The sequence below is a fragment of the Phytophthora ramorum genome, assembly GCF_020800215.1.
Source record: "Phytophthora ramorum isolate Pr-102 chromosome Unknown Phyram_PR-102_s0005, whole genome shotgun sequence".
Lineage (NCBI taxonomy): Eukaryota > Oomycota > Peronosporomycetes > Peronosporales > Peronosporaceae > Phytophthora > Phytophthora ramorum.
The window spans coordinates 1,523,938-1,546,670 of record NW_027150651.1 but is presented as its reverse complement, the minus strand read 5'-3'; the positions used below and the strand labels follow the sequence as shown (position 1 = coordinate 1,546,670).

The following is a 22,733-nucleotide window of genomic DNA, read 5'->3' as shown; positions in this document are numbered from 1 at the left end:
ATCTACTGACATGTCTGTAGTGTTTGTCTGGACCGTAAAGAGGCTCACATTTGATGTGATCTTCCGCCAATCTTGCTCCAGCCACTTCCGGTCTTCAACCCACATGCGCCACTTAGACTTGATGCCATGAAACCCCGTCAAAGCACCCACGAATTGCCTGCAAACAGTACACATAGTTAAAGTGACCATATTATAGCAACTTTATAAAAAAACCTTAAGGTATAGCAACCATACCCACTGATCTTCCAAAGCTTTGGGTCGATCGTAGCGACCAGATCGAGCAGAAACCCTTGCGCTTTCACACTGTCTTCAAGCTCTGCCGGGCTGCGCTGTTCTTTTCTTGCTGTCGTGATCGATGCCTGAAGTGAGCGTGTAAGATCCACTGGAATTACGAAAGTGTGCATGTAGTCCGAACGCCGCATTGCTTCCCAACTACACTCGATGTTGCGTCCTCTCAAATATGCATCTTCAAACTGGACCGGATACTTGTCTAGAATCTCCGCCACATACTTCAAATTTGCAGTGTTTCGTGCCCAAAATAGAAGATGATCTAGCGCCACGGTAATACCACTCGGGTACCTGTGAACAGCAAGGCGTTGTTGCCCCGGCGTCAGTGTCGTTTGTCTTAGTTGTTTCGTTGTCACCCTTGAATTTCCTCGGCGTTTTGGCTTTGGGATGTTGATAATATCAACAGCGCGGATTGGGGTGGCTGATATTTGCTTCTCAGACTTGATCTCTTCCTTATTGCACGCGCCAACATCGCTACCCTTCTTGTCGAGAACTGCTTCGGAATATGGACGTGAAGATAGACGAATATCTTCTTGTAATGCTGAGATTTGTGTAGGTGGGAACCTTGTCGTCTGACTCAGACTCGTTATCACCATCTGTACATCCGTCCATAACAGGCACGTAATTTTCCAGCTCATCCATAAGCTTGACTGTCTCCATGACGTCCGAAGGATCCAGAGGAGAGAAGACGTCCTCTTCACTCTCGTCATCTCTGTCGGCATCGTTTTCCTTATCGTAACGCTTCTTTTCATCAGCATTAGACCGATTTAGGCCAACCTCCACTGTATTTCTCCATGCAGCCAGCTCTTGATAAAAGTCTGCACTTGATAAGCACGACAAATGCTCGAGTAGTGGCTCCAGCATCGCTTTTGCATAGGTATACTTTTCTGACGACGACAAAACTACCTGGTTGGCACGTTCTTTCCGATACAGGCGAATGTATACGACCTCCTTCGCTTTTCTAGCCTGTGCTGGAGTTGCTTCCTGGTTAGCAATCCGTTCATCTGCGTGCTTGTCATCGGGCAACTTTATCTTCGGCGACTTTAACTTGGACATTTGTACAATGGGCTTCAGTAAGTCGGCCGCTACTGCCAGTTCTCGTTTCACATCCAATGCGGCGTATGTACTCCACCGATCATGGACCGTAATAGCTGGAAGCACTTTAAACCCGTGTCCGGATTCAGCTAAGCGCATAATGTGGCGACAAGGTAGGCGATGACTTTTGTAAAATAAGCAGGTGCATGTCCAATCAATGTCGTGGCACAGGAAAGTTTCGTTGTTGCAGTGAACTTTCCAGCATGAAACAGTTTCTGCAACTCGTTTGCACGATGCGTCCACCATCAAATTCACGAAACGTTTTCACTTTCGCAAAAATATCATCTGACAGCTTAGTTGCAACAGCTCTTAAGAACTTATGCACTGTATTGGGTACGCGCAACATTGAGTGTTGTTGTCCAATAGTCAAAACGATCTTCTGCACCACCGTGATTTGATGCTGCAACAGGCCAGCAATAGTCTTGTCAATTCTCGTCTTGTGCCCTAGCAGCATCTTCACTTGGTTCTAGTTCGATTCGATTCTGTTGGTGGTCGTATTGCCCGCGGTGAAGACCTTTCCTCTAGCAAAATTGCCCCACATATCCCGACAGGAATCCCAGTTTTTATCGAAATAATCAAAGAGTACTTGGCGTTTCTCGTCCTTACAATATTGACGCAACGCATCATAGTGAAAGTTGTACCGAAGATGAGAAGTGCTAATCAAAACACACAGATATAACGTTAGTGTACCCCCCCCCCCCCCAAGTGGAAGCATACATACCTGTAAAGCAACTTTGTCATCAACACCAGCAATTCCTCACACTGGGAAACTTTTAGGCGAAAAGAGGGACGTCTCATAACCTTCTTCCAGTAACTGATCGCGTGAAATTAGCACAAAAGTATCTTGGCCCTTGGGAAAACTTCTTTTAGCACGCCCCACTCCACGTAATCCTTATCAATCACGACAGACTCAATTCGCCTCCAACCTGGATTCTTCTCCTTGAAGTAATTTAATATCGTCGACAGTGTCAGGGCTTGCTCGTTGAGACAAACGAAATCAAAGACAGGGAATCCTCTGCCCGTAGCTGTCGTGACGACCAAACTCCCTGAATAACACGATAGGAAAATGGAGCCGTGTTAACAAACTGAAGTTGCTGTATGGTAAACAAGGTTGCTATACGAATATCGATAAAGTTACTAGAATGATCTCTGTACGCACCCACGTGATAACCCAGATTATTTGTGCCATGCGTGAAGTCCATCGCTAACGTCTCGCCCCACTGGTCGAACATAATCTTCTGCGCTTTGGTCTGCATACCAATCGAGGTCGTCAGTCCCAATTGATCTTACAGCACAAGGACATCGCTGTCGTCCAGTTGACGAAGAGCATGCAGCATGTTCTTCAAGCGCTCTTCTGAAGAATCATTTCCCATGATGTTGCGAATGAGGTTGCGGGTCTGTTGTGGTGTAACTTTGCACCCTATCACATCGAATATTGAAGCAAGGAAAGTGATCCAAAGAAACGTGTTAAATAAAATATCACTCCAAAAAATAAGCGCGCTTTACTCACCAATTCGCTCATTCAAGAAATTTGCAATGTGCTTGGAAGAAACTCGTGCGTCCGCCAACGTTTTCACATCTTCACGGTCTCTTTCATCCAGCGGTAACGTCTCAGTTGTCAGGTATGACGAAGCTTGAGACGCGGTCGTAGGGTGCGAATGGGTATGGTTCTAACCATAAAAGTGCAAAGTTAGAATAGCACGGTAAACGTACACCGTTACCGTACCTCGTTAATAATCTTGATCATAAATTCATCGTCATCTGTCGAAGTCACAACAGCAGTGAACCGAGCACGGCATCCACAGTAATGAGTCTTGCGGTTGCGGTGGCCTTTCGAACGAGAACTCTGCGAAACACCGTGGGTGCAGCGAAATATCTTGTGTGCCCATCGAAACTCCGTCGGTACTGAGTCGTCGTGAGTGCTACAAAGCAACAAAATAACGATCGTGTTAGACATAGCCAACTGAATACAATGAAGTATACATACCTATTGTAATGCACCGTCGTTTGAGAACTGCGGACCCAAAACTTGATATTGTTTTGCTGCGTGTAGGTCTCAAAAATACCAGCAAATCCCTCCCAGTCTGCGATCGGGTGGGATGGAAAAGGAGGGACAACGTTGACAATATCATCGCCGTTTGCACGCATAGCATCCATTTCCTTCATGTGCTTGCTGGTACGCTTACGAGGCGTGTATTCCGGCCGCGTCGAAGCTGTTAAACCGCGGTCATTGTCTCCGTTTTCGCTGCCATTGCCTCTGGCATTTTCGTCACCTTACACCTCTTTGCGCTTCTTAGAGGGTGACAGCTCGTGTGGAGAAAATCGTCGCCTTGGAGGTGTTTGATGTGGTGAATATTGCCGGTTGGCGTGCTGGGCAGCTGCCAAAATCAATAGTAACAAGTGATATCAGGCCCCTAGTTTTGCAGCGCAACCATACCGTTAATGCAACAATAACTACTATACCGGAAAAGCTTCCGCTCGTCTTGCTCTTTTTGGTTGCCTGTGTGACCTAACCATCAAGAAATACGACATATATAACTTGCCGCTTCCAACTCAAACAAGCAGATGTTGTCGTACCCAAATTTGCCGATTCTTCTGAGTCGTCAGAAACTTGATCATCGTCTCCAGCCTCGTCCGCGTCATCTGGAATGAAGTCGGTGTCGCTGCTGTCGTCCCGCTCGATGTCAAGCGTAGCATACATGTCGTTTAGCTCGGCCTGCTTCCGTTTTGGCGTGCTCCATCCTTAGTACATGTACAAACAACGTCAAATAACGCATACATCGATAAAATCAAGCCGAGGTCATCTTACCGGTCGACGCGCCACTCTCTGCTTCAGCCATGGGCCCCCCTCGCTTGCGCGTAGCGTGTATGACGCCTCTCCACCGCTGTTCTCGTGCTCTCCGCGCCGTACGCGTCCAACCTCCGCCGGTCCGGTGACTGGATCCTCCCCGTCCAGCGATTCTGAAAATGAACGGCGCTCAAAGCAGCGAACTTAACAGAATCGTATTTAGAAGGGCTAGTACGATACGAAGTACGTATTTAATCGAATATGGTAATTTAGAGAAATATATTCTCCTGAAATTTTTGAAACCTTCATACAGCAACATTACATGTCTCATATTCGTGAAAGCAACCTTAGGTAAAGGTTGCGGGAACCACTCCCGGTGAAGAGCGCTCCTACAAAGTACCAGTACGCTCCTTGACGACGTGACACTTACTGTTTTATTTTACGGATGAATATCATCATATCTCGGACCATACTTGAATTCACTATGTATAATATTGACAAATCAAACGAGCAGGGACTATTTTGACCCAATCAGGAACGTTTAGTGACAGAGTTTCAACCAATCAAATTGCAGTTGTCCTGTTGCAGGGCTTGTGCCCGCCTCTCCGACATATCTAGTCGGAGCGCTGCTTCAGATATTGATATGCCCATACGAAGCGCCAGTCAGTCCCATATTTCACGAATAACACTCAAGCTCCTACCTCTCCGACCCAAGGTGAGCCTCATCGACCTGGCGCCCGCAAACACGAAGCGTGCCCGGGAAAACGCATCGCGCATCTTTCTCAAGTCCCTGGCAGATGAGGAGGTTGCCTGGGACTACCTAGAGACGTGCATGAAGCGCGACAACGCTGCGCAAGTGCTGAAGGCAGTGGTGGACAAGTTCGGCTTCTATCTTGCGTTCAAGGAGGGCCGAAAGGGCCAGCTACTTGCTCGTCACTCCGTTATGCAGTACGTCAGGCAAGCTAAGAACTGGCTGTTGGAACAGTTCCCTCATCATCGAGCCTTGGTTGACAAGAACCTGCTCAAGAAGGGCCAGATGCTGGAGCGTCATTGTATGAAGCGCGAGACGGGGGCGTTTGCGAAGAAGGCCCCGGCATGCACGAAGACGGCGCTCAAGAAAATGATGGAGTACCTGTATTCGACGGCGGTTACTGCTGCTGACTACGAAGACGCGGTGCTGGTGGCGTTGATGTGGTTCCTATTCGGGCGCGCATCGGACCTTACCATGCTTCGAAAGGCAAACTTGTCCGTTGGCTCGGGCAAGAGCTTCTTCGTCCACTTCATCCGCATCAAGACATTGGAAGAGCAAGGTCTGTCGCTATTTCCCGACGGTGACTTCGCCACGTGTCCGCTGCTCGCCATAGCGGTTGCTCTTGCGACTCAGACAGCGCCGACCATTTCCGTGTTGAGCCAGCTTCCTGAGCAGACGAACGTTTCCCAAACGTCTCTGTCTCCATCCACTCCACTCATCGACCTTCTGGATCACCCACAAGTCGTTACTCCTCCCCAAGATTCGGCTGGCGAAGCTGGCGATGGTACGAGTACTGATACCGCGCCTGGTATGCACAGCTACGTCAACCGCGTCCTTGATCGGATTGCAGAGAAGGCAGGTGCCGTCGAGCACTTGACATCGCATTCCTTCTGTGGCGGAGCGGGATCGCGAAAATCGATGACGCGATCCGTGCTTGCCAGCGATAGGCCCAGACTGCCGACTATCGGAGGGGGTACTCCGTTGATCAGGTGTGATCAGAAAACCTTGTAGTCACCTTGTGTACCCGACGGCGGGGCGGGTTACGCTCTTCCGGTGTTCACTGAAGGTGTCAGTGGGTGACCAAGGCGGAGGTTGGAGCTGGACTGCTCCTTCCGGGGAATGGGTGGGTGACGGCCACGCGGGTATCCTTCACGCGGTCGTCGGTTGTTGGTGATCGGGTCTTGGGACAAGTCGATCACGTGGGGGTGTCCTTGGGTGTGCGCTGTTGTAGCCCTTTCCGTTGCTTGCCCCCTCCTCTGGCGGGGTCTTGAGTTGAGATGAGAGTAGACGATTGCACCCTGGCCAAGCTATCCAGGTCTGCGTCGTGTCCTTGGTTGACTGGGCGGGTCCTTCGTCGGGTAGGCCAATGTAATTCCTTCCCCGGAAAGTATGGACGCCACTTGTGTCTTGCAAGGCAAATAAGAATCTCTTAACCAAAAAATAAAGGTCCTAAAGATCTCTCCCTATCCTGCTTTCTCCCTATCCTGCTCTCTCCCTATCCCGCTTGCGCATCCCTTGATTGCACACCGTAGCTTGAACTTGGTCTGATGTACCAAGATCGCGGTACCGTGTCGAAAAGATTGGTCCATTGTACCCACAATAATCGTGAATACAGATCGCGTCTCAAAATGTTTGTCGCATGTCGATCTGGATCAGATTGCGTATCGAAATGATTGCTCAATATCGATCTTGATCAGGTCGGCATAAATGATTACGCCATACTCATCAGGTCGACATGTATCCACTTCGATCAGGAGGTGGATGTCTTCTGAACACAACCGGACATAACTGTACACCACTGTACACCACTGGCCATATCTGGACACAGCCCCAATCTTTCCATCGCGATTCCTCCAAACGCGATCTCATGCCATCAGTCCCCTCCGAATCGCTCAATCTCTCCAACTGGCAAGTCGCTTCACCTCAATCGCCCCCTGTACTGGGTACGGCCGTACAGCGGTCGGGTCCAGCACACACAAATCAACTCGCCGCCTCGCACTCCCTCGTTGCAGCTTCCCGGATCCGACATGGTGTCTCCGACGCGTCCCAATACCTCGGGCACTCCCAGTTCCAGCACTCCGACACGTCCCAGTACTCCGACGCGTCCCCGTACTGCGGGCGCTCCCAGTTCCAGCACCGCCGAGGCTTCTACGTCATCTCCCGGCGCTACTTCTCCGGATCGCGCAGCAGCAGCTGAGACTCGTTCTCCGGTGGTCCCGACTCTCCCAATTGCTCTCCCACACGTCGATCGCGGGGTGGCCCGCAATCTCCTGGACATCTTCGCGGACCTGTTAGCTCGCACCGACGCTCAGTCCAGCCTGGAGGAAGATCATGCAAACCTCCAGCGCGCGTATGTTGCTCAAAGGGAGCGGGCTGGTCGCCTGGAGCGCGAAATCGATGCGGCGTATGCCAACGTGCCCCCCTACGTCTTGTTCTGCCAACGCCAATACGACATCCTCTACCGCCGCTGTCAAGACGCGCAGCGACTAGCTGCAGACTTCGAGTGTGTGGTGCGAGAGCGCCTTGACAATTCGCGCGAGATTGCTGCTATCCGTGATCGGCTGCGTCTCGAGCAGGCCGTACACACGGAGGGAATCGCGCGTCTGCATGCGGAAATCGACAGCTTAACTCAGAAATTGACGGCGGCGGTGACTGCCGCGCACGAGAATTCTTCCTCAGAGCTGGCGCAACGTATATCCGCCCAACAGAGCGAACTCAATCGCCTCGTGATCGAACACGATCAAGCCGTTGCAGACCGCGATCGCGCCCGCCAGGAGATGGCGCAAACGGAGAACAACGTCCAAGCCTACGAGACTTCGCAGCGAGCACTCGAGGATGCCGCATCAAGGCTTCGTAGCCAGAACACTCGGCTGGAGCAGCGTGTCACGAATGTGCAGGCGCAGCTCCGGCAGCAGACTCTCCACGTCCAACACCAGCTGGATCGCAGTCATGCGGAGCGAGATCGAGAGCAGGATCGCGCCAACACCGCGGAGGCCACGCTGCAATCTACTTCTGCTAAATTGTGGAGTGCGATTGCTGAACGGGACCGTGCCCGGGCCGATCTTCAAACTAATCGTACGTTCCTCCTTGAAGTGGCCGTGATCGTATGTTCCGAAAACTAACCTCGACTCGTCATTGTTTCCGCAGAGTCTCAGATTGCGGCAGCACGTTCGGCGATTTCCCGACTGGAGCGGGATGTAAACCTGATTCATGCGAACCAAGCCCGCCTCCGGACGTCGCAACATGACAACTCCGTCCTGCGGCGTGACTTGGCTGCGGCTCGAACTGCCTCCGACACGTTCAAGGCTGAAGCGCGACCAAGCAATACATGATCGCGACACCATTCGTGATCGTGTGGCTGGGTTGATTTCCCTGGTGCAGCCCGGGTACCAGCTCCAAGCTCGCCGACGCTCAAGGAAGTTCCAAAAGACCCCGTAGTCCACGATCTTCGGCCAGTCCATCTCCTCCTCGTCGTCGTCGTCGATCGCGTTCGTTGGGCTCCAACTCGCCCCGTGGGCGTTCGCCTTCAGAGTCCAGCTCTGGGCAAGTTAGCGGCGGCAGTCCGTCCCGTTCACCTGGGGGTGTCCAATCTCCGTCGGGTTCGTCATCGGAAAGTGATGACGATTCGCTGCGGGCAGCGCTTACTGGTTCTCGATCTTCCCTCCGGCGTCGCTCTGCCGACGTATCTACTGGTGGATCGCCCAATCGCCCAATCGATGCCGGGTCGCCCGACTCCTCTGAGGCTTCGAACGGGAACCATGGTCGCTCTGGAGATGCCGGTGGTGGTGACAGCCCCGGGGATAGCAGTGACGATGATCATCAATCCAGCCACGGCGACCAGGAATTCTATCGGTCAAAGTTCGATGAGTACATCAGCTTGGACCTCCAAGACAAGCGCCTCCAGACCAAAGCCGGCAACCCCAAGGTTCCCCGTTACGACACTGTGGCCCAGTGGACCCTTGATTGGGTGAGCTCCAAGTCGGCAGCCGACGTCAAGAAGGCTGTCTCTCTTTGTGGCTTGGTAGCCAAAGAAAACGTTCAGTTGGAACAACTACACGCTCCGCTAAAAGATATCCTGAGCACCGACTTCGACGTGAGGAAGTGGCATGCTTCGTATAAGCACCTTGTCACGGAAGAAGCCGAGCGAGAGCTGGTGCGAGTCTCTGCTCCAGACTGGTACATCCCAGAAAAAGAAAGAAGCAGCCTCTTCTGTTGTCTATCGTACGACTCTGACGTGCTGCCTCACGAGTACGCATCTGTCTTAACCAATTACATGGCTACGCTGGACGACCTGGTTGGACAACTGGATGAAGAGTACCTCGCGGCTATCAGAGACGGAAATGCAGATCCAGCTGAGCACTAGATCTATGCCGCGTCGAAGATGCACGGATGGAACATCAATCTCCAAACAGTCGATGAGCAGTCTCGCCTCACGTCGAGCTTCACTTACACAGCTGAAAATGCAACGAAGGACGTGTTCCTCGTACGAGGTGGCGGGTATTTTGCTGTTCAGGTCGATGGGTACCTCGTGTAGGCAGGATAAAGGCCGATACAAAAAACAAAAACAATGTTAGTTTCTGATTTCTCCCAATCGAATTTGACAAGCTTTGACATACCTTTTGTGTGCGGAGCATTAACGGGATTTTTTCTCGCGACAACACTCTTCCCATATTGGGTCCTCAATTGACTCGCCCGGGATCGAACCATGGACTAGTCGTACGACAATCCGTGCTCTAACCGGTTGAGCCGTCAGCACATTACAAGTTAAAGGGAACAGACTCATATTTCTACCTACCTGAGCTGCCGTTCTTCTATGTTGAAGGTATTGTTCGTAGTACAATGCCTATGCACTCAAAACGAATATAGCGTTCAATGGGTGCAGTATTTTATTACTGCGCCTGGGCACTTTGTGCGGGGTAAGACGGTAGCATAATTTGGCGAATTGGAAGCGCATCTCTTTACTGCAGCAGCAAGAACCTTTTTCGTGTCAAGTTCAGCTTTGCAGACGTAATCTACTGTGTATTTAGGTGCCCCGTTTGCGGTACCAATAAGCTAGATATCCATGTTGGCGCGCCAAATAGAAAGACGAGCAGCGCAACAGTTATTTGTTGTAGAGCACTCCCGTTTCAACTGAATTTGAATGAACTGAACGTCATCTGGGGCCTTATTCACAAAAGTCTACCTAAATCATTGCAGTCGTTTACCCTCAGCCCCTCCGAATAGTGAGGAAGAAAGAGCAAGATGTGGACCCGACAGCGGATCCTAGGATGACGATCGATAATCGCGGGTGAATGAGCGAACGGAGCCCATGCCGTGGCCAATGCCCGTGCTGGAAGCCGTCATTGGTGAGCTCGAAGGAGCGAGGTTCACCTTCACACTGGACTGGTTCAGAGGATATTGGCAGTTGCCTCTTCACCCAGATTCACAGGAGCTCTACTCGTTTGTCACCAATCGCAGCATCTATACGCCCACCCTCGTGCCCATGGGGATGACAAACGCGATTGTGTACTGCCAAGGAGTCGCCGACGAGATTTTCGGTGTCAATTCTTCGAAACGGAGGTGAGGTGGTGTGGAAGGATTTTTTCCGGTGATGGTGTGAAGCACTGCCCCGAACGAGTCCATGAATTGGTGGACATGCAGATGCAAATGACGGCTGGTGATTGACAGCAATTTTTGTCTGCGGTAAACTGGATGCGCCAGAGCATTCCAGAATTTACCCGCATTACGCCCACGCTGTATGACACCCTGGAACGCGCGGCGCAACAAGCAGGATCCAGGAGGCAACGCTGTCCAGGGTCCAATTAAGCGACGTTGGTTGGGGCGAGAGTGAGATCAAGAGTGTGGGGGCAGTCCGAGTTGCGCTACTGAAAATGGTGCCCTTCGCGCACCCAAACCCCACCGCCAACTTGGCCCTCTATACTTATGCAAGCCAAGATCACTGAGGCGCTGTGTTCTGCCAGCTACAGCCAGGCGACGTGGGGCTACCCCTCGCTGAGTAGAGGCACCAGCCGCTAGCCTTCCTAAGTGGGCGCTTTACCGGCGCAACAAGCCGGTGGCCAACGATTGAGAAGGAGGCATTTGCCATCGTGGAATCGACGCGCAGGTTGATTACGCCCTCGGTGATTTCACTTGTACACGGACCATCGCAATTTGGTCTACACGTTCGACTCATATGCAACGGATGGTGTTATGGAGCGATATCGCGCGGACAAACTCCAGTGGCTGGCGCAGCCTCTAATAGTGTTTCACTACGTCATTGAGCATGTTCCTGGCGAAGCCAACGCGTGGGGTGATCGGCTGAGCTGGTGGGGTGCCGGAGCGACGCTCCCACACGAGTTTACGTCCCCGCGAGCTACGCGGCTCGCTGTAGTAGCACGCGTGTCTCCGTTGGATGAAGTCGAGTTTGCATGGCCGATCGAAACCGAAATCGGATCTGGACAGGGAAGCGCGAAAGAAGCAGGTGAAGCTCTGGATAATGCAGAGTGGAATGAGAAGCGTCAACAGATGATGGTCTACGGCGCTCCGGTCTGGATCCCTTCAAGTGCCGCCGACCTGCACCAACGCCTATGTGTGGTCGCTCATGCAGGTACTAGCGAACACTGAGGTGCCCAAACGACTGCCCTAGCCCTGACCGCTTTATTTTATTGGAGGACGCTAGAGGACGATGTCGCGGTTTGGGTGAACGTGAGCTTGCTTTGTATGGTAACTACCGGAGGGCGTATTACCCATCAGCACGGCGAGACGATGAAAGCCACGAAGCCGAACGAGGTACTGCATTTCGATGTTCTAACGCTCGTCGAAAGTGGGGGAGGGCCCTCCTACTCAAATATGGAATGCGCGGGTACGTCGAGCTCATTGCGTGCACTAGCGCAGGCTCCGACCAAGCGTACCATGGGCTTGTGGATTGGCTTCAGCGTTTCGGGGTCGTGCTGCAATTGGTCTCAGACCAAAGGGCCCACCTCCGGAACCAGGATGTCTAGAAGCTTCATCGATCGCTTGGTGCATACCACCACTTTAATACAGCCTATATTCCGTGGGCAAATGGCACCATTCGTGAACAGAGAAATTATAATAACTGCGAAAGTATTGCTGAGCGAGCACCAGCTCCGCCTTATGGACTGGCTAGCTCTCCTCCCCGTCGTACAATCAGCTCTAAATGCGATACCGGCAGATCGGCTCGGGGACCGAGCGCCGTTGATGGCGGTCACTGCCTTGTCTGAGGGCGGAAAGCTTCTCAGTACTCTCCTCCCCCACCAGCCCCTAAAAACAACGATCTCGTGGCTAAATGAGGAGGTTCTGCGTCACCTCGAAGATGATCGTGTCGTGCTGGATGGTATGCACGTTAAGATGACGACCGCCAGCGAACTGTGCCTCCGTCGCAGCACGTGAGCACCATCAAGGGGTCCGGATGACTCGCTTCAGTGAAGGCGATTTCGTTCTGGCCGCCACAGCAACTGGGCGGAGCGGCCACAAATTCGAATTCATTTGGCGCGGTCCCAAACGAGCGGTGCGCGATTTGAACGACTATACATTCGAGGTTCAGGATATCGTTCCGCCGTTTACCATCCCAATCCGCCACGCTTCGCGCTTACAACTCTACCGTGAAGTTGAAGAATTGCAAGAGCAGGCCATCTATGTCGAAAATGGTCATTTGGTCGATGCCCTGCGCCAGTGCCGCCTCAGTACATCGACTCACCGTTGGGAGCTGGAAGTCATATGGTATAGGCTAGACGACATCGAAGCTCCGTGGAAGCCAGTTGAGGCGATTAAGGAAGGTGTGCCGGTACTTTTCCAAGCCTTTATCGATGCCTTACCCAACGATCCCGCCAGAGCGGATATGTCCCGAGCGCTCGACTCGCCGAGCCCTGGCTCCACGGCCCACCCGCCCCGCGTCCTTCGTTTACCCCGCCCACGTCGCCGCTGTCGCGGACCCCATATGTCGCTTGGCTAACGCTGCGCTCTTGTTGAAGGGGGAAATGATCCGCACGGATGCCGCTCCCTGCTGCATCTGCGGAGCCCGTATGTTGCCCAAGAAGAGCATCCTGCTTGAAGTTCCCTGAGGAGGTATTTTCAAACCGTTTCGTAAACAGCAGTTGTAGCCACGGATGTTCAAGTAGGAGCCGGGGTCAAGTGGCCGAGCTAAGCTACTGAATGGGAGTTTCGATTTTGCTTTACGAAGAGCATTCCGTCGTGGGCACGAATCACGTTGGTCGATTGCCGATAAAAAAAGAAGTTCAAGGTGATAGTGAGGATGAAGGAGAACAAAGATCCAGGGATTGGTGGACGTACAATAAATTCGGGAGCAAGGCTAAGTCCGAATACGTGGACGAGAACGTGGAATCACCGCGGGTAAACAACGCTTCTGTAGACGCACGTAAGGTCGATTGTCGTTTTGCTCAGTTAGTATCCACTTTGAGTGCCTTGTTGGAACCCAGAGAGCGAATTGGCAATGCATCAAAGAGAGTCTACACAGCGGCCGATTTAGATGAAGTGAGCGAAGATATGGCACATGTGCGAGCAAAGAAGAAAGCGTTGTTAAGCAGATTAGTATTTATGTGGTGATGAAAAAAGATTGTTGAAACAAGATGCTACGCTCGGCTGCGCTTAATGTTTTATTGCGGCCTGAAGGCGGTCGTTGAACGAAGTTGCTGAACAATAAAATGTTACATACAGCTGCGCCAATGCCAACATCGCTTAACATATACCCATTGAGAATAGCTACATTGTTTACCTGTCGATTCCGTTCTAGAACCCGTAAGGGTCCAACAGTGTCGTCAAATACGCATTATCCTTTGTCATACATCATTAGTTTGTTAATGAAGAAGTTGTGTAGTACCATAGCGGTGTACATGGTAGTTGTAGCATTTAGCAAGCTGCGCTCGATTGGAGTCCGAAAGACCCTCCACTTTGTCGTTAGAATCCCAAACGCCACGTCAATGCGTATGTGTAGTTGGCGTGCATGGAAGTTAACGGTTTAATCAAGCGAGTGAAGCTCTGGAAACATTAGCATCTCGAAATGCACACGCAACGTTTATACTTCCTGGAAAACTCGCGTTAATGGTAGTAAAGCGACATTGTACATCACGGATGGTTTGCACATTTATACCGGGACAGGCATAATGTCCGCTATAGTAGCGTGCCGTCCCGACGTCGTCAGCATTAATCGCTGTTGGTGATTTAAAACGAGAGAGCCAACCATCTACACAACGGATACATCCACTCATTTTACCACTCTAATTGACAGCCTTGAAACCCTCCATCATAACCGTTTTTTCAGCTTCTGGTTGCGGGAAATCAATTCGCAGCTCACGCATCGAAACAATCGCGTTCATAGCGGCATCAATCACTCGGTATTACGATGGATCCCTAATTCCAACAGTACGGTGGGTGTCGAGATAATCGTTTCCTGCTAAGAAAAACTCTCTCTTTCGAAAGTCCGTTCAAACATGTTCAGGATCATCTCTATTTCCATATCAACGTCGACCCGCTGGCGCGAGTAACGCGATCTATGTAATCGTTTAAGAAGTACGAACAACATGAGTGCAAGCCGAGCATATCTCTGCACTCGTAGGTGTCCACTGAATACAACGACGTTAAGGACTCTGGTCATCGGTAGTCTGGAAAGCTCAAGTGCAAGTAGTGGCTTCGGAGATGTCACCTGCTTCCGAGAAAAGATACTCCAACCAGCACACTTCAGGGGTGTCGAAAATGAATGTCAACCATCTAGCCTCCACAACGGTCCGTTTGTACCGTCCATTAAATTTACGCTTGTTCTTAGCAGAGGGAAAAGAAGAAATATGATCCACCAATGTGCTCGTCCACTAACAAGACATCTGCTAAGAACGGCCCTTAGGTTCGTTAACATAAAGTGTTGCTGTCTGCAAACGGTCCGAGGTTTATTGCAAACCCTTCTTTTAAACGGCACATCCTGATTGGCTAGCACTAACCTTATTATTTACCTTGTCGCTGCTAATCCATTGTGGCTGCAACCTAATCATTTAATCAAATTAACTGAAAAGCACATATGTGTTTATGTGAATTTCATAACTGGCATATTCAATTCAAGCGCAGTTCATCGGGATTGTATGGGCGATTCCACCGGTCTCGAGCGGAAGAATCTGCCTCCGCTTCCAGGGCCACTCTGGACGTGCCCCCGTCACACTGATGCAGTGCTCAGTACACGGTGCGTACACGGCTATCCTTCGCTCTTTTCTTTTGCGGTTCTCCACTGACGTCACTTAATACATAGCAGCAGTCTGACGTATTCAAATCCATCCGTGTCTTGGAAGCCAAGGGCGCCATCCAGTGCAAGATCGTGTACGATGCAGGACAAGTCGCACTCCTTGTGATCAGTACGATGCCCCTACACTGCGGCGAGGACTCCGTGCCGCGGAGACTGAGGTGGTTGCGCCTGGCTGCAGGGCTCGAAAAAATAATTACAATAAACAAGATCTAGTTGACCACCCGCGGGCGGTTGCTTAGGGGACGACTGTCTAAAATTGCGTAAATATATAATTTTGGGTGACGCCCCCGACGTTTGGGAGAAAAACTACCGCAACGTTTAGCTACAGCGATCTAGCTAGTCACATTGGCCAAGATGAAGTCCACCAAGGGCACTGGCAGCAAGCAGATGACTGTTAAAGGTATGCAGTTAATATCTGGGGGAGGCTGTTCATTTTACTATCCTTAGTGATTTATGACGTGTGATAAGATCGACGAATGCTAGGTACCACCTTCACAACCAAGACAACAGGTAAACTTACAACAGAGACATAAAAAGATTGTGTGTCTAATGCGTATGATCACATTCAAGTTTATATGAGTTATGCTATCTACTCAGTCAAAGCTTTGGAGAATAAGGATGAAAATCGTCACGATTTTAAGCCGATAGGGGGCCAGGCCTCCTCAGTCTGGATCACGTGAGTGGGCTTTTGATTTATCCAGAATTGGGCAGCGGGTCCAGCAGCATATTTTCCTGACTAGCTCCTTATGTATAATGTCAGGAAACGAATGTAGAGTCGGATACCCGAAAGAACTGCGAAATTGAACAGAGCTTAGCCCAAACATGAGCAAAGCGTCCGTGTGTCGGTCTAGAAAATCACGATCATTTGGGGAATAGCAGCGCGGCTGGGCACGGATTCAAGTCGCGTTCTCCTTGAGTCGCACTTGCATTGGTGCAACACGCACACCCATGTCATTCCCGAACTCAGTGCAGAAACAGTCCGCGCGGACATGCAGGATGGCTCGTAGCTTGGTGACCCTTCGAGGGTCAGTCCAAGGTCTTCAGCAACTCGCGCCTTCACCTCCAAATGAAGAATGAATTCGGCTATGTTCGTTGGCCGCACAGTGGGAAGGACCATTCTTGTCTCATGGCGTTCGACAACATTGGTCGCCTCTGTGACCACCGATTCTACTCGTGTCGTAACCTCCAAACGACAGATGCGCTGGAGCGCCGAGGGTTCCGCTTTGTTTCTACCGACACTTTCGGGGGGGGGGGGGGGGGGGGGGGGGGGCTTCCCAGTTCCCATTCTGGCTTGATGCTTCGAGCTTCGGCCAATAAGCGATCTGTCGAATACCCGAGAATCTGCATGATTGGCCTTCCAACCGTAAAGTCCATAGTTAAATTGGCTTCCTCATGTGGGAGGCGAGATTGCGAAGCACTTACGGTCCAGCCGAGGTCGTAAAGACAACCTTCTTGAACGTAGCAACCCCGAAAACGTTAAGCTCTCGTCCTTCAACACGTCGCTAGCGGGCACCAGCGATCGAGTTCACCAGCGCGGGCCTCACAGCTTACTCAAGCGCATCGAGGACGCCTCTTGCGACGAGTGACGTGTCAGCACCCGAGTCGAGCAGAAGGGCTGTTACTGGGACACCGTCCACAGCAGCAGCGCCAGTGCCGCGGTCTTCCTCGAGCGGACAACCCGGTGTTACCACGTCCATCTCTCTCATACAAACGGCACGCGGAGCATCGCGGAGCTCGTGCATCGCCCGTAGCAACTGGGTCGCCTCGTGGGGTTGGCAGTGGGGACAGTCGCGAATTTGATGTTCTCTCAAGTGACACTTTAGGCAGATGCCACGATCCGGCCGTGCACTGTTGTCGCCGCTGGTTTGCGGCGGACCGCTCGAATTGGGCACTTGGGGAGGGCGGTTGTTAGGGCCCCCGCGCGTTCCACGACCGCCGTTATCGGTGGGTCCTTGATTTCCACCTCGGCCTCCCAACTTCCAGAGGCGCCTCGATTACCGTTCCCTCCTCGACCGTTGTTGCCACCACGACCACCTCCGCTCTAGTTGTTCCCACTTTGTAGACCAGAGGCTGCTACGACCGCGTGCTCCCATGTCATAAATTCCTTCATAAGTCCGGTCACCCACGCGCAAAATGGAACCACCTTGTTCTTGTACGTCTTGTTCTCGTGCAGGGTGAGCTTCGTAGCGATGACGGATTTAAAGCTTGGTGGAGCCAGGGCAGCACCAAGATACTTGTCAAGTCGACGCTTTTCCTTCTCGAACGCGATATCCGTCAGGATAAACTCGTCGAGGATGGCCTCCATATCGCCTTGCAAATTTATCATGCGACTTTCCAGTTATGACCATCGAGTTGCCATGTGCAACCTCGTCATACCCTCGTCGACAGTAGCGTAGTAGGCTCCCGAGCCTGCTTCAAGTAGCTAATCCACTGCTCCTCCTAGATCGTACTTAGAGGCAGGTTGAACTCGTAACGCGCGATCATGCGACTCGATGCAAGCCCCAACAGGCATCGCAAACCCTCCACTTGATCGCGAGCATATACGTCTCGTACTCGCGCATGAAAACGCACCGGTCTTGCAACGTGTGGCCCTTGAATCTAGGAGACTACGACAACCCAGGCGCTGCTACCACACGATGCGGCTCGTTGACGTTCCAGTCGACCTCTAATGTCGAAACCCCTTGCACGCCTCGCTTGAGTCTCGCCGTTAGCATTGACTCGTCCTCGTTCCCAGCTTCGAAGGGGTTGGAGAGCTGCAGCTGCAACTCAGGCGAGCGCCGCGGTCGCGACTGCCGCGGCGACAAGGGTGAATCAGCACTGGAGATCCCCATAGCAACAGCACGTGCCGCAAGCTCGTTGATGCTTGAATCTTCTTTATCACTCATCTTGATTCACGGGCAACTCCGTTGCGCGGAGCTGGATCTCGTGTAGTACTAGGTACCAAATTTAACATTGGTCCGTGTCCACGACGGAATGCTCTTCGTAAAGCAAAATCGAAACTCCCATTCAGTAGCTTAGCTCGGCCACTTGACCCCGGCTCCTACTTGAACATCCGTGGCTACAACTGCTGTTTACGAAACGGTTTGAAAATACCTCCTCAGGGAACTTCAAGCAGGATGCTCTTCTTGGGCAACATACGGGCTCCGCAGATGCAGCAGGGAGCGGCATCCGTGCGGACCACAAAGGCGAGCGGGCTGACGCGGATGTGTACACAACATTGAAGTGATGTAGCTAGCGGCGTGCAGTGCAAACACACTTGGGACGCAACCATGGTCTTGGCCACCAGCACCACGGCGATGTATGTGGTGCTGCGGTTGCTTTCGTGGTAGCCACCACCATCGTGTAGAAGGCGGTGAAGTAAAACATTGTAATGGCTTGTGATTGAAATTACTAATTGGGTTGTTCGAGTTAGGATTGGACTGTACAGCATGGACAATCTAAGACTTGTGTGGTGGATTGCTTTCGCCAATAGCGATCATCATCATGGTAGCAGGCATCTCCGTGGCGGATTCATCGAAGCCACAAGTCCGTGCTTGGCGTACCCAGTCAAGGGTTGGGTGAGTTTACAACAACATCGGTGCAGTCGGACATGCTTTTTGCAGCAGTAGCACGGAGCTTTCGCTGACAGTCTTCTAATTGGCCTCGCTGCTCAAGAAGCCATGACTTCCCCAAGAATACTTGGTATCGATTAATCCTCCCAGAAAGACCCCGTTTGCGGCTACGAACCATGCGGTAAGTAATCTTTGTCACCAGCATATTGCGTTAGTATGAATTATACTAACCAGGGCCAAACCCTTGTCGTACCTTGGAATTTACAAACGAAGTCGCCACATACGCAACGGCTATATTTATTGCGTTAGCTTTGTCATTCTGAACTCCCTTCTTCTCGATAAAATCGACCAGTCTTGTAAATGGTATCTGCTCGACGCAGTAGTCGATGTGGTTGCTTGATAAGCTATTGCTGCACCTATTAGTCTGCCCCTCCCCACAAAAAAGGTTTGTCAGTCTTGTTGAAAATGTGCCAGCTCTATCAACCATGCTCTTTTAGTTAGATTTGACTGCCAGATAACTTTGTAATAGCTTTTTCTTCTCACACCGGTTCGACAAAGCACAGACTAAATTCCATAGACGACAATCCCGCGGTAATCCTTCAGTCAAAGCTAACGGATCGATAGCCGGGAAATAACCTTGGTCACCTCGCGCGACGGAAGCTCATATCGCGATTGATCGGGCCAAGATGACACCTCGATAGAAGACAGGGCGGGGAAGAAACTATCAGCCTTTGGAGGACCTGGAACTGACTAAGGTCTACGTCTACATCTCTAGCGACAAATCCGTAGCCATACGCCATACGGCTGAAACGTTTTGGACGTGCGTGAAGGGAACGATGGAGGGCTCGGAGCACATTTCCGATGCCATCTCGAAAGACACCCTTGAACCACGCGGGTGGGCAAGTCTACAAGCGCATTTCGGCTAGATACAAAAGTCAATTGCAAAGTATGTTGGCTGCTTGGAACGTGTCGCATCACCGCGCGAATCGGGGACGATGGAGCGAGACATGATGCTATAGGCACTGACGCTATACAAGGAGCGCCACAAGCACGACTTCGCCTACATCGACAGCTACGACGTCCTTGCAAAGTACCCAAAGTTCCAAACGTCGATTAAAAGGCGTAGCAAAAAAAAACGGGCAAGAATCGCAAAACATCTATCGATGAGGACTTTGAGTCGTCAGGTGTCGTCTCAACCTCATCGACAAAGGCTTTAGCTAATACGCAGGAAGAGATACGTCCATCACTAGGGATCAAGGCGGCCAAAAGGGCTAAGGTGGATCAGTCGATGTAGTACCATACTTTGATGGCCCAGAATTCAATGAGTTTCAAGGTGGATATTTGGAAGGATCAGCTTCGTGTAAACAAAGCGCTTCAGCGTTTGGAGGAGGAGCAAGCCTTGCTTCGAATGCTGAACGAACTGTTTAGTATCCAACCGAATGGACCTCAACATGTCACGTATCTTGAAAACAACGCGCGGGTTTGTTGCATCGCTTGGACGCGTTGGTTGATGAACCATCTACTTCTCAGATTTACCGGTTGGGTCACCAATGCAGCAGCCTCTACAACCGGTGCGACAATCACCGCGAGAAGAATAACCTTTTCCTGATGAAAATTCATCAACTGAGGCGAACTTGTGTGACGCGCCTCCAACTCAATCAACCTCACTGTCTCCAGAGATGTCAACTTCATTGTCCACTGAGAATTTTCGTCCAATGTACCGATAACGTGACGTTGCAGTCACTTTCGGCGACTCAGTGCCTTTATATAACCAGTCGGATAATTTCATCGTAAAATGGATCGATTGAACGTAGATGTGAAAGAGAGGCACGACATCGCCCTACATGGGCATCTAGTCGTCTAACTTTGCGAGTCTGTAGTCGGACCTTCTGCTTGTGAGGATTGTGCCAGTGGAGGAAAGCTTATACCCGCTGAACTTCCAGAGTTTCGGATCTATGGTTACCACAAGATCATTGACAAATCCTTGCTTCTTCGTCAGGCGATCTAGTTCGTCAGGGCGGTTCTGCTCATACCTGGCTGTAACCGTTGCCGCCTGCATTGATCGGGCGAGGTCAGTTGGAATCACGAAAGTGTGCATGTAGTCTGTTGGTCGCACAAATTTCCAGTGGCATTCCATCGTACGAGCTCGTAGGTAAGCGTCTTCCTACAGAATAGGATCTCTCTCAAATATCTCCAGCACTATCTCCAGATTCGAGGCGCTTCCTCCGCAAGCCAGAAGCTCCTTCAATGACACGGTAAAATTGCTTAGGTATTTGTGAATGGCAAGACAGCCCGTCCCAAACGTGATTTTGATTTGTCTCAACTCCTTGAGAGCTATTCTTGTCTTTCCTCTTCTTGCTGGCTTAGGCTCATTGATGATGTCGACCTGTCACGCAGATTTCTCTGTTGTAGGCCCCGTAGGAATTGTTGGCTTGGCACATACATCACGATCATTGGCCTCTGTGTGGGGTTTAATGATGCTGCTCCGGCTTCTAACGTTAGTTTCGACGAGGGCACCACATCTTGCGATACCTCATGTAGTAATTTCGTGAGCTGAGTAGGTGGAATCTCATTTTGCGACGAACTACCATGCTCAAATGATCCATCCGTTCTAGTTGTTTCGCTTTCTAATGCGTGCATTAGCTTCACAGTTCCCATCACGTCCGCTGGGTCTATTGTCGAGTCTGAATCCGTGTCATTCTCACCACCAGTGCTATCACTGACAAGTATTTCTGTCTTGATCGAGGTGGGCGTTCCACAGTTTAGTCCTATCTCCACCGTTTCCTTCCATGCACTATGCTCCTGGTAGAAGTCAGCACTTGAGCGCTTTGACAGATGTTCGAGAAGTGGCTCCAGCAATAGCCTTCGCGTACGAATATTTCTCTGCTGAAGATAACACGACCTGTTTTGCACGTTGACCGCGACAGAGACGAAGGTAGACCACCTGCTTTGGCGTCTTCGATGTCGAAGTAGTCGTGCGTTCAATATCGGGCTGATCGACATACGGCAACCTTATCTTCGGCGACTTTATAACTTTGGCATCTGCACAATCGGTTGAAGTGAATCAGCAGCAGCTGCAATCTCCTTCTTTACATGCGAAGCTGATGACATACTCCATCGTTCATGAATCGTCATAACACGAAGCAGTTCGAACCCATGTTCTTTGTTTGCAAGATACATGAAGTGACGACAAGGTAAATGATGATTGCTGTAGAACAAACATGTACATGTCCAATCAACATCATCACATCTATACGTTTGGTTCGAGCAGTGAACTATCCAAGCAGATACACGCGAAGAAATTCTCTCACAAGTCGCGCCCACCATGAGTGTGACGAACCGTTCCCACTCATTTTTCACTTTCAGAAGAACATCAGCAGACAATCTAGTTGCAACACCCCACAAAAAACGTGTGACAGTACTCGGCATGCGTGACGTCAAGTTGTGTGCCCCGATCGTCGAAACAATCTGCTATATAATAGTAATCTCGTCTTGCAGCAGGCCAGCAATCGTCTTGTCGATTCGTGTCGTGTGTCCCAGCATCATTTTTACTTGATTACAATTTGATTCATTTCGGTTTGTGGACGTGTTATCAACCGTGAAAAAATTACCACGAGCGAAGTTAGACCACATGTATCGGCATGAATTCCAATTCTTTTCGAAGTACGAAAAGATAGCTGACCTTCTGTTGTCTTCGCAGTAGCGCCCTAACGCTTCGTAGCGTGTGTCATAGTCTGCTTCTGTTGTACAAATAACATCGTATACATTGTGTTAGATCCTTCCCTTGGTACCGAATCGAAGTAGAGCGTACCAGTATAGCAACTTTGTCATAAGGGTGAGCAGATCATCGCGCTGAGACATCTTCAAGCGAAATGAAGGTAGCTCCATCACCTTTATCCAATATGAAATCGCGTGGAACTGACACAATAGTACTTTGGCTTTAGGGAAGGACTCCATGAGCACGCGCCACTCTACGAAATATTTGTCTATCACCACTGACGAGATAGCGCTCCATCC

General features: G+C 50.9%; 1 protein-coding gene across 1 annotated transcript; it reads left to right on the top strand.

Annotated features, from left to right (window-relative positions):
• Window positions 1–6,949: 6,949 nt before the first annotated feature.
• KRP23_6200 (uncharacterized protein) lies at window positions 6,950–8,254 on the top strand (the record flags this gene model as incomplete). Its single annotated transcript, XM_067891362.1, has 2 exons — window positions 6,950–7,997; window positions 8,070–8,254. The coding sequence occupies 2 exons, from the start codon at window positions 6,950–6,952 to the stop codon at window positions 8,252–8,254; spliced, it is 1,233 nt and encodes a 410-aa protein (XP_067745726.1).
• Between the last annotated feature and the right edge of the window lie 14,479 nt (window positions 8,255–22,733).